This window comes from Cervus elaphus, chromosome X (genome assembly GCF_910594005.1).
Source record: "Cervus elaphus chromosome X, mCerEla1.1, whole genome shotgun sequence".
Taxonomy (NCBI): domain Eukaryota; kingdom Metazoa; phylum Chordata; class Mammalia; order Artiodactyla; family Cervidae; genus Cervus; species Cervus elaphus.
Window position 1 is genome coordinate 123,350,129 of NC_057848.1, and position 12,007 is coordinate 123,362,135.

At 46.2% G+C, this 12,007-nt stretch overlaps 1 protein-coding gene across 14 annotated transcripts in view; it reads right to left on the bottom strand.

Annotated features, from left to right (window-relative positions):
- HUWE1 (HECT, UBA and WWE domain containing E3 ubiquitin protein ligase 1) overlaps positions 1–12,007 on the bottom strand; it is a 153,149-nt gene that overhangs the window by 11,238 nt on the left and 129,904 nt on the right. For 13 of the 14 annotated variants that reach the window (XM_043897309.1, XM_043897308.1, XM_043897311.1 and 10 more), the window contains 14 exons: positions 11,485–11,663; positions 11,131–11,220; positions 10,812–10,966; positions 9,670–9,715; positions 7,888–8,175; positions 6,508–6,763; positions 6,180–6,310; positions 5,462–5,676; positions 5,095–5,383; positions 4,852–4,954; positions 3,466–4,012; positions 2,183–2,783; positions 1,151–1,275; positions 855–1,011 (listed from right to left, as the gene is read on the bottom strand). In XM_043897309.1, coding sequence (XP_043753244.1) covers positions 855–1,011; positions 1,151–1,275; positions 2,183–2,783; positions 3,466–4,012; positions 4,852–4,954; positions 5,095–5,383; positions 5,462–5,676; positions 6,180–6,310; positions 6,508–6,763; positions 7,888–8,175; positions 9,670–9,715; positions 10,812–10,966; positions 11,131–11,220; positions 11,485–11,663 — 3,182 coding nt within the window. The remainder of the gene's footprint in view (positions 1–854; positions 1,012–1,150; positions 1,276–2,182; positions 2,784–3,465; positions 4,013–4,851; positions 4,955–5,094; positions 5,384–5,461; positions 5,677–6,179; positions 6,311–6,507; positions 6,764–7,887; positions 8,176–9,669; positions 9,716–10,811; positions 10,967–11,130; positions 11,221–11,484; positions 11,664–12,007) is intronic. The other variant, XM_043897305.1, reaches the window with a different exon arrangement.

Genomic DNA, 12,007 nt, shown 5'->3' on the forward strand with positions numbered 1-12,007 from the left:
TTAATAATGGGGGCTAATATTGCCTAACCTCACAAGGCTGCTTTGAGAATTAGGAGATAACTGTCTAGAATAGTGCCTAGGACATTGCCTGGCCTAAGGGTGCTGAATAAACTGGTGACAGTCAAGAGGTCTCATCCAGAAGAACTTTGTAATTCTCATGCAGCAAAGAATATCCTAGGTCATATAGTCTAATTGACTCCCATATCACCTCAGCTCCAGCGACATTTGTGAGGAGATAACTACACAAGTAGCTGAGATCTAGGGAGACCCAGGAGTGGGATGGAGGTGGGAGAGAACAAAGAGAGTCTCTATGCTGAAAGCAAATCTGACTCTACTCCTTGATTCATAATCACTACACCATCCCGGGTTTTAGTTTTCTTCTTGGTAAAATGGGAAAAAGACTGAACTAGATGATTTTCTTAGAATTTTTGTACCCTCAAAATTGCACAAAGGCAGAGGGTATTATTCTCTCAATTCCTAAGCCTGAAGCCAGTGTAGGTGCATCTCTCAGGTGGTGAACTGCCTCAGCAGGTTCATCATAGGGCTCTTATGAGAGCCCAGATTGGGAAAGCAATGCCAGTGTTATGGATGCTCATTTTCCTTCACTAAGTGACTGCTGTGTGCCAGGGAATATAGAGAGAAGGCTAGCCTTGCTCTCAGAGAACAACTGAACAGAGGAAAACAGATTCTGACAACCTAGTGATATCAGTGCTGTGATAAAAGCATGCATGGAAGCTGTGCTACAGATGTAGAGTGGATATGATTCAGCCTGGGGGTTCAGGAAGGCTTCCATAAAGAGGTGACACCTAAGTGGAAGGTTTGAGAAAGACAGGGTACTTTATTCTTATTATTACCTATCTGTTTACAAAGGGTATAACCCAGATGGCGGGCTCCATTCAGTAGCAACTTCAAAACAGTGTCCCGGGTCCCAGGGTCCCCCCGAGAGAGCTGCAGTAACACATTGGCTGCATCCTCTAGGCCTTCTTCAGAACAAGAATGGGATGTCAACACCTGGGGGAAAAAGAAGGGAGATTGGGCAAGCCCCAACTTGAGAACTAAAACATTATTCATCCCAGTCAATCCTAATATTATCCACCCCCATTGACTCTTTCTCCCCCAACCTTGGGAGGTCAGAAAAGCTTGGACTTACTTCCACAGAGAGCTGGAGCTGATTTTCAGTGAGGCCAGAGGATACCATCTTGAAGTCTGTGCTGCTGCCGCCACCGATATCACCAACTTTAGCTGGAGATTTGCTGGCCTTAGTAGTAGTAGTAGCTTTGAGAAACAGAACACTGTAAGCCTCTGAAACCCACTTGCTACAGACTTAAAGTGGCAGAGTCAAGGAATCACTGCACTGCCCAGGGTTTCAAAATGGAAAAGTAGTGAAAATGACGCTCCACCCCCTCCCCATGGCCAAATCCAAATGACTTGGAATGCCAAGTACTCTCATGGTACCTTCTAAAATGACAAAGAATCCCAGATATTTATCTCAACTGTTACTCTCCCTAAGAGGGCCCTCTGAAAGCCCCCTCCTTCAAAATCTGTTTCTTCAAATGATTCTTATTAGTCTGCTGCAAAGCTCATTCCCTTTACTTCCTGGGATGGCCTGGTTACTTGATCCTACCATGATTCACATTGCAGCCTGCTTATTTTTTTTTAAATCCACACTCTATTTATTTGGCTGTGCTGGGTCTTAGTTGCAACATGTGGGACCTTTAGTTGTGGCATGTGGGATCTAGTTCTGACCAGAGATTGAACCCGGGTCCCTGCATTGTGAGCTCCAAGTCTTAGCCACTGGACCACCAGGGAAGTCCATATCCTGCCTGCTCTTGAGCTGTTTCCTCTGAGAACTGGCTCCCTCAACCAGGCTAGAAAGACTGGGGTTTCTTTAAAGACAGAGACTTTCTTCCCCTCTTCTTTTTTGTGCTTAGCCTAGGGGAACCCATAGTCAGTGGTCTTCACAGGAGAGAGAGAGAGAGGGAGGGAGGGAAGGAAAAGAAAGAAGGGGGGAAGATAGAGAGAGAGAGAACTCTGACCAATGAGGGTGAGAATTAACATACTTGGCTATCATAAACACAAACCAAGTTGACTGCTGTCATTCAGAGAGGAATACCTGGATGGAGGAGTTGAGAGTGAGGTGGATGTACACACCCCACAGCTCCCAGCCTACATCCACACTTACTTGAAACAGTAGTGGTAGCAGTTGTGGGGGTAGTCACTGTGGTTGAAGCGGCTATGGCAATGGTGGATATAGCTGTGGCAGCAACCAGGGCTGGAACGGAAGTGACAGGGGTGGTTGCAGCAGGCGGAGTGGACGTGCTGGAGGTGGCAGTGATAGTGGTGGTAGATGTGGTTGAGGTGGCAACAGTGGTGGAGGAAGCACTGCTGCCAGAATTAGCCTGTGCTTCTGACACTTTGTTTTCTGGGAGAGCAATTGAGATGAGAGAAAGAAGTCTGAGGAGCTTCTCAGTTAAGAGAGAGCTCCGGCGGATGACTGGGTGTGACAACATGTTCATGAGTTGCCCCAGTGGAGAGGCTTCGAGGCTGTATGGGGAGGTTTCCCCCTCACCACCAGCGCTCACTGGCACTGACTTCACGGAGTTCTTGCCTTTCCGGCTGACATTCATGTTGTCCAGTTTTACCAATAAGTCCCAGAAGTCTGTGCAAATGCCACTGCTGGTGGACTGTGAAGAGCATGGGCTGCAGGCCTTACTGCCCCTCTCCCGATCACTCTCACAGTTTGTTTCTTTGGTCCGCTGCTGTGTGAAGTGACTGGGAAACACCTGCCAGGAAAAGAAAGACAGGTTTGGTCTAGGAGGTCTACACAGAAACTATCTTCCTGACAAGGAAAGACACTGGCTCCTAGTCTCTCCACTCCTTAGGACAGCTTTGGTAACACTGGAGAGATGTAACATAAGAGTTTCATCCAACTGAAGCAGCCTAGAGAAATGAACAAAAGCTTTGTAGGGAGACAAAGGATTAGTAAACTTTTCTGAGCATTGATCTCTGTACTTAAAAATGGTGGTGGGGGGAATACCTGTACCATCATGCAAAATTGTTGAGATTAGAGGTAATGTATTTTGCATGGTGCCTGGTACAAGGCAGGCCCTCAAAAAATGGCAGCAAAGCTTATTAAAAAGAGAACTGTATTAAGTTCTAGGTCCAGTCATCTCCATCACTAGCCACATGACAAAGCCACTAAAGATTTCGGCATCCCAATTTCTTCATCTGTAAAATCGGGACCATACAGACCACTGAAGGTTGATGAATGAATGAGACAATGCATAAAAATTGTAAAGAGAAAAAAGCCCCCACAAAATTATTTATTGGACAATTCCCAGAAACAACAGACATCTCAACACCAAGAGTAAGGACCTGTGAGCTCCCTCAGGGTTCAGATTTCACTAGGCTATGGATGACACCCCTCTTTCATCCCCGGGAGTTGGGTTCCTCTAAGCTCCTCACCTTGGCCAATTGAATGAGTGTATCCAGAACATGTCTGCAGACAACAGGAGCAGCCTGGGGGTGGATATGGACAGTGGAGCCACTACTCGCATGTTTCTCAGTATGTTTGCGACCCCCTGAACGCTGGATCTGGAATATATTAGTCCTGCAGCCTAGGGCTGCATCCATGGATACTGAGAGCCAGGAAAGCTGGTTGGAACTCTTAGACTCCATCTTGTGTAGCAGGTCCAGGGGCCGGTTCTCATGGCTGCTTGACCCACAGCTCTTGCTGGACTTTTTGCCCTTTTCTTCACTTGAGGAGAGCTTGGGTGTTTCAATGCAAAGCTCACTCTCACTGCTGCGCTGCAAGATGGAAAGCAGGCTACGGATAACCCAGTGGCGGGTCTGGGCATGGTAGCAGAGATTTCTCAGTACTCGGTGAAGACGGCTGGTATTGAGTTTTGGCTCATCCACAAAAAGTAGGACCAGGAGACAAGACAGGGCTTCGTGATCCAGGAGGAGCCGTCCTCGGAGACGTAGGAGGGTGTCCACATTACTGCCAGAAGGCCTGGAACAGAGCATGGTGTTTCTGGGTAACACTTCGGCTAGAGCTCTGGGATCAGGTGTAGCCCTAGGGGAGGGGGATGAGCTGATACATCCTAGAAGGCTTGAGAAGAGAGTGTGTCCAGTCCAAGAACTGTTAAGGGCTCTTTATATAGTACTAAGAGCTGTCTCAAGTGCCTACTATGTACCATATACTCTATAATATCTGTAACAACTTCCTCACAGGGCCGCTGTAAAGATCAGAGAACCATCCAGTTTTGAGATGATGAGCAAGAGGCTCAGACAGATTAAGTAACTTGCCCTCCATCACACGACGACTGAGAAGAGAGCAGAGATTGCAGGACAGGTCTGTATTATCAACTGGTAAAATTGGACTGCCCCTAGTGCTAGAAAACAATGCTTACTTTGGCCTTCTATAGACTACCAGGATGTTGCCTGCTGAATAGGGACTGATCACTCCCTTCATGTTTTGGCATGTTAGGTCTATTCTGCTTTGGCCTGATTAAAAATGAAATCTTCTGCAGTCTAGATGCTGTAGTCTCAAGACAAGTGGCTCTTGCTATTTTCATATTTGTGTGGGAGACAGGTGGCTTCCTTTGCTGTAATCACAGCTACAACCTGGTGCCTGCCTGCCTTACTTTGTGCTTATGGTCTACGGTAGCTACACTAACCCAAAATTGTGGCTTTTTTGAAGGGAGAGTTCAAAAATCTGGCTTCCCCATTCATTCAAGTAAATACCCTAGAGAGGTCATCCAGTCTCTCCACCTAGAAATAAAGGGAGGGGGACGACTAGTAGACATGAAAGGTGGTATGGCAAGGAGAGAGAAGACAGGCAAAAGGTACCTATTATGGCTGCTGCTACCCCCCATCTGGAAGGTGCCACCTCTTTGCACAGCAAGGCGAGTGTATTGGACCCCACGGTTGCCACTCAGGCGACTTGTGAAGGCTGGAAGGAAAGAAAAAGGAACCTGAAATTGGGGAGGAGACATATGCTGAACTGGGCCCAGGTAATACAAAGGGGAACAAAGAGTTTCATGTGGCCAAAGCTAGACATTACAGAGCCCTCCCACTTGCCTCCCTCTGTACCTGGACTTCGGAGAATGGCAGAGAGTGCAGAGGTGCTGCTGTGCCCAAAAAGTCGCTCATGCATGAGCTGCCTCTGCCGGGCTTCCTGCTCTCGCCTCAGGGCTTGAGCTTCAGCTGCAATGTCAGGTGGCATCACGGCCAACACACTGTCCTCCATGTCCTCTAGGACACTACGGCGCAGGTCTGAGGGCAGAGTCTGGATGAAGGTCACAGGGTCCATGGGGGTGTCTGAGCTGGCATTTTGTGCTAGTTCCCGTCGCTGTTGCTCAGCTCTCTGCTGTGCCAGTACCTACAGAGCAGAAGTCGTCAATGGGGCATACCATGGCCAGGTAGCCTGGCCCACCAGCCCCCTACCCGCCTCACATACTTCCTCCTGGATGGCTGGAGGCAGGGCAGCCAGGAACTCCGGGCTCACTTCAGTGACACCAGGATTCCCCACCACTGCAGGAGCTGAGTTATTTGTTGAGGGGGCAGTTCGTGTTGGTGGACGAATGCCCAGCTGGTTCTGTAGGACTTCTCGGCGAATGTCATCAGGCAGGGCGGCCAGAAAAGAGGGGTCCACACCTTCGGGGAGACTAATACCTGAGGGGAGACACAAGATGTGAAGGGACTCTCACTTCTACTGATCGAAGGAAATCCATGGCCTTGCATGAGCTTTCTGTCCTCATTTTATAAAGGACACAGGACATATAGAGAAGGACAACCCACCCTTCCTTAGGCTCAGAACAGTTTCTTGTTATGTGCCAAGTTCTGTGTGTGTGCTCTCAATTAACCTTCATCAAGACCCCACCATGTAGCTATCATCACCCTTTCAGTATCAATGAGGATCAGGGAAGTTAAGCAATGGCTCCAGGTCCTATAAGTAGGAGGTGGCAGAGAGGGGATTTAAGCTAAGATCAGTTTGACTCCAAAGGCCTGGGCTCATTCCATTGTGTAGCATCAGCATCGCCTTACTGCAGGTCCTCCTCCTATACATATGCCACCCTTTATCTGGATGGAACCATTTGACTGGTGGGCATTTCCACACCAAGGGCTAGTAGAAGCCTCAACAATCCCAAGATGGCCTGAGCACACATGGAGCTCACCTGCAAGAGGATCTTCTTCTTCACTGCTTGTTGAAGGCAGTGGCTCTTCCAGGATTCCCCGGGAATCTGCTCCAGAAATGGCCACCGCGGAATCTCTGGTGGAAGAACTCTCAGAGGATGCAGGGGGAGAGCTGAAGGAAATCATTTTCAGGTTGTTCTCTAAACCATATTTTTCAACTTATAAAATACTCCTACAGTACCCCTTTTCTCATAGAAGTCAAGTTGATTCCCCCAGTATACAAAGCATGGACATTAGTTACTAAATATGAATGTGGCTTGAAATACCTGCTAACACATCCTTCCCTTCTCTCACTCACACAGTGCTTACCTGTCCTCAGGGGGCTGGGTAGGTTCCCCTGACCCATCACCCCTGCCTTGTACTTCTGTCACAACTGGTGGGGCATCCCCAGGAGTGGAGCTGCCTGCTGTCGGCTGCTCAGAACTGCCAGTTGCTGGGGCGTCACCCACAGCCTCCTCCAGGGTACAGGAAGCCAGGCTGCTAGTATCCATGGGAGAGCCTTCCAGTTGACTGCTGACAGCTGTCAGAGCATCAGAATCTTCAGCTCTCTCTGGGGAAAGAGAGGCTAGGAGGAAGTCACATGGAGAGGTTAGATCTCTGCTTCAGGGGGCGGGTGTTGTGTGCGCTGAATTAAGAAGCAGCCAGATCAGACTTCTTACTTCTTTAACTTCACTTCAGACACTGGCCTGATGCTCCCCTCTCAATCTCATTTGCTTTAAAGAACTTAGCTCAAACCCTTTCTATCATTTGTTGAACATTTATGGTGTTCCAAGCATGCCTGTGAAGCATCTTCTCTAGGCATCCCAGATAAGGGATCTTGTCACTTTCAGATTCCCTACAGACATCATTTGCACAAGCACTTTGGTTCTGCTTATCTAAACAAGCAAGGGTCCTTAAAGGCAAAAACCCCTACACCCAAAGGTTTCTCCAGAGTAAGTCATATGCAGTACGGTAAAGAGCATGGATGGCAACAGGTTTGTTTACCCTGTTGGAACACTGCTGAGAAGAATTTTGAGGCCCCATTTCAAACCAGTGGGAAATAGTGCCATGAAATAAATGGTGTTGGCCAGGATGGGAGAGCTGTCTGTTATATGTGTGGTCACGTGCTTGCCAGTCCTAGAAATGCTGAAGAAAAGCAAGCTTTAGAGTTACACAGATCTGGATTTTAATCACCGCTCAACCACTTACTGAGTGACTTGGGCTAACTGTTTCACTCCGAGTTTCAGTTTAATTCATGGAGATAACAACCCTCTACTTCTTTTTAAAGAAGCCTTACATGATAGCCAGGAATAGAGTGATCACCTTAAACTGTTGGTGTCAATAAGGCATTCAGATATATGTCTTGAGGACACAGAGAAGAAACCTCAACTCTAGCTAAAAAGGTAATGTACAATTTGTTGTTGTTCAGTCTCTAAGTAGTATCCAACTCTTTGAGACCCCATGGACTGCAGCGTGCCAGGCTCCTCTGTCCTTCACTATCTCTCAGAGTTTGCTCAAACTCATGTCCATTGAGTTGGTGACACTATCCAACCATCCCATCCTCTGCCGCCCCGTTATGAGACCTAATTATGAGGACTTGAGCTTCTACTTTAGAAATTCTCTAAAGTAAGAGAGTAAAGAGAAACTACAAAGATGTCCATTCTTCCCTCCTGTTTTACCCCTACCCTCAAACCCTGAAATTCTACTTACTTATAGTGGGAGCTGGGGATAGCTCCATCTGAGTTGTTTCTGCTTCTCCACTTGGCCTTGTGGGACCCAATTCCTCTGGCTCTACAGGCATCAATAGCTGTGTAGAGCTCCCACCTTCTCCAATTGGGGACTGCAGCTCTTGAGGAATCTCTCCCAAGGCTGGTGGGGTTGGGAGTGTTGGTTGCTGTTGGGAGGGCTGCAGAGTGACAAGGGTCTCTCTGGGCTCAGATGTAGCTACATCAGTTGAAGATGGGGTTGCTGGGTAGCTGTCAGGCATAGGAGTCCCATCTTTCTCGGAAAGAATGACAATAAGGTTGTTAAAGGGCAATCAGTCAAGGACAGGGGGAGCCACTCAATCAGTACATGTGGCATGACAAGTATTCCACTCAGTGATGCAGCATTCCTCTCAACCACCAATTGCTCCCAGGAACAGCACCTGGCTGGTCTGGTATCTCAGGATGAGGGCTAAGGCACAGTGCCATTAGTGCCAAGAACCAAAGATCTGACTCTTTGTAGACCCTAAGAATTAAATCCTTTCTGTGCCCCAGGTGGAGGGGGAGAGTTCAAGTCACTTTATAATATTTGGCTCACACTACCTATCACCTGTCCCCTTCCATCTCCTTTTTCTTGCAGTCCTAATTATCCAAGCAGCATCTACAACTCTGATGGAAGCAACAGTGTTAAGACTAAATGTGAATGTGCTACACACCAGGGAAAGTAGTAAGTTGTATAGTTATCTTCTAATTGGGGCCTAAAATCCCTACCCCACAACAATACAACTTACTACCTCACCCCAGCATGAGCAGAGTCCTCTAGCAACAGCAGCAGGCAAAGGGCCATTTTACCTGATGACAGACCCTTTCAATGACCTTCTGCCAGATTCAGGGCACCAGGACACCTACCCTCTTTCACTGCTTTAAAAAATATTGTGTAGGCTTTAGTACAATCATTTCCCAACTCAAGTGCCGAAGGAGACAGAAGGTATAGGGTAGCAGAAGGAAGTTCTGAGGAAATAGGGGTAGGGGAGACATATAATACCACATAGACCAGTTATTAGAATCACAGTCACAAAATGGCTACATTAGGCACATTAGAAGGAGGAATCAAAAGTATTTAGTAGTAATACCATTTAGCCCACAGAGCTACCCTCCCCAAAGCAAACTGCACAAGGCAACATTGCTAGATTTTTAGATTCCACAGACCCATGAAATCTATATAAAAAGAAAAAATAAAAAGAGACTAACACAGGGTCACCAACTTTTAATTTAACCACATAAGAAAAAAATCCATTAATATCATTTAATAAAAATATTCTGATACAAAAGAAGTAGGAAATATATAATTTCTGTAATTTATAACAGTCCTTTAAATTGAACAAGTTCAGCTTTCTGAAAAAGTCATTAAACCTCCCTTATTCTGTTAACTTCCACTGAAGACTAGCATTTAGGAACCACTGTCAGGTGTTCTCATGAAGCACCATACCACAATGGTCACTAAAAGGGACAGGACACATAGCCTCACTACACATGCTAGAACGCAGTACAGCATAATCAGAATGAGAACCTAAACAGAGTACGTTGAAGGGGAAGTGCACCACCGTGGGAAAGACAGTAGACTGTATAGTTATCTCCAAGATGGGGTATGACCCTAAAACTATACAATCTACTACCTCATCCCACAGGGCACCAGTGTTCATCTTCAGTCTACTTGGGCCAGCTACTTGGGTTAGGAAAAAGAATCAACCAATAATTAGCAAGAAGGAAAAATGGGAAGGAGAGTTACCTGAGAGGTTCTGTTCAGTGGAGTCATTTGTCTTAGATGCAGTACACTGCAAAGAAAATGGACAGACCAATGTGGGACTTTGCAAGCACATGAGATAGAGGTCAACTCTAATAGTTGCCATCTCCCACATATGACACATATGACCTGGATGGAAGATTAGCATGAAAACAGACCTCCAATTTCTCTAATATAAACTCATGTTTGAGATGGCTTGGAGGTAAGGGGGAAGCTGTCAGGGAGCTGACTAAACAATGAGAGGAAAGGATAATAAAAACCACATTGGAGCTGGGCTTGGGCACAGGACATGATCTGAACACACATTGTTGAGACCAGCAAGAATTCATCTATCTATATTTCCCTTCTTTGGGCTTTACACGCCAGGTTTTTCAGTCATTCACCACACTTGCTTATTTCCCAACCCTTTTAATGTGTTTGAAACAATGCTACTGTTTATTAAAAGGTCAAAGTTCTCTACAAAGATGTCAGTTAGATCAAGCTTGTTACCATAATTGAACATTTCAATATCCTTTTAAGTTTGATATTCTGACTGTTGAGTGAGGTATAATAAAATCTTTCACTCAAGTTTTTCAATTTTCTTGCATTTCTATCAGCATTTACTTTATATATTTGAAAGTTATACTATTCAAGGTTCCAAAATTTTCAGAAAAACCAAAATCATGTTAGAGATTTCATATATTGAGCCCTAGAAAATGCCATGTGGTGAAGGGGTTCAAGATAAAACGTTTTCTCTGATTTGAAGCCTAAGCCCAACTTGTTCAAATGTTGGAATGGAATCCTATCAGTAAGATTTCCCTGACACTTGGGAAGGCAATCCACTGAAATGGAATTGAAACATTAAAAGCATGGGCTTAGTCAAGGTCATTCTTCTTGTCTAACTATAAGTCACTGAAAGTAGAGACTATGCAGTGTAACTGCTAAGTTAGGAGCTCTGGCTTTGGTTGGTTTTTCCCCTAAAAGCCATATGCATGTACAGTGAATTTGGAGTGGATCAGTTCTCAGGTTCAATGTGAATGTCTTAGAATCTTTAATGACTCTCGGGATCAGCCACGTGTATGCTAAAGCCGCGGGAAAGTTAAAGCAGACATAGCTAAAGATGAATCCTCCCAGCTCATGGGAATCACCTGTGCACTCTGATCCCTGTTCTCCTTATCTTCTTTGCCTTTGTCAGTTATCTTCGTTTCTTCCTCAGCTAGTTGTTTCCTCCTTTTCTCCCTCCTCTCTTCCAGCTCCTCATCCCTCAGGAATTCCAGATGATTGACAATGGGCACTTTAACAACTGGACCAAAGAAGCAAAAGATCAGACAGAGGTTGCTCAGGGGAGGTAGGGAGAAAGCCAAAAGGCAGAGCTTGTGGTCACAGGAAATGAGGGAAACAATTTTCCATGCACTGTCTCAGCCCTTGAAAATTCACTACTGCCCTGATAACCAAGCTGCTACACACCTGAAACACAGTCATGCATGCTCTCAGCATCAAGAACTTTGCATTCCTCTGTCCAGCGAGTCAGGGCTGTGGGGATACTGGATAGGGTCCCTGTAGAGAAACCAAGGAGAGTGAGACTCTTAGCCTTGTCATGCATCAACTGATCCAAAAATTGCAGCATTTCCCTAACAGGACCCAATGTCTATCATAAGGTTTGGCACATCACAGGTACTAACGTCTTTGGCTAAATCACCGAGTGGTTCTGGTTCCTGTAAAATGGGGTTTCTCCAAGCAGGGTGGATACTATTCTGCTTTTCCTCAGCACGGAAAAAGAACCAGACAAACATTACCCTCTTTTTCACCACATAAACTTGCCTGCTTGGCTGGTAGCTGTGCTTTGATCATGGAAAAAGTCATCCAGTAGTTCATCATCAGACCGGGCGATGATGTGGACGTCATCGTTGCCCACTAGGAGGCGGGCTCGGCCTCGGCTTTGTAGGGGAAGGCTGCTGCTCAGCTGAAGGATGTCAGCAGCAGCAGAGGGACCAAGCAACCTGTAGGTGATGGTGGGGTGCCATGGTCACCGTATATTCATAGAGGCCCTGCAACCTGTTATTGTGAGATCCTTTCTGTATCCTCTAGGAAATGCATAACATTATTATGGACCTGATCATGTTGCATATAAGTCTTACTTTTCTAACTACTCCATCAGTCTGCCAACTTTTTTTCGGTTGAAATTGCATATTACTCCATAGTTCCTGCAACAGAGTGAGCATCACTGATATCAGGCACTGTGTTAGGGTAGGGGCTTCCCAGGTGGCGCTAGTAGTAAAGAACCTGTCTGCCAATGCAGGAGACTTAAGAGATGTGGGTTCAATCCCTGGGTCAGGAAAATCCC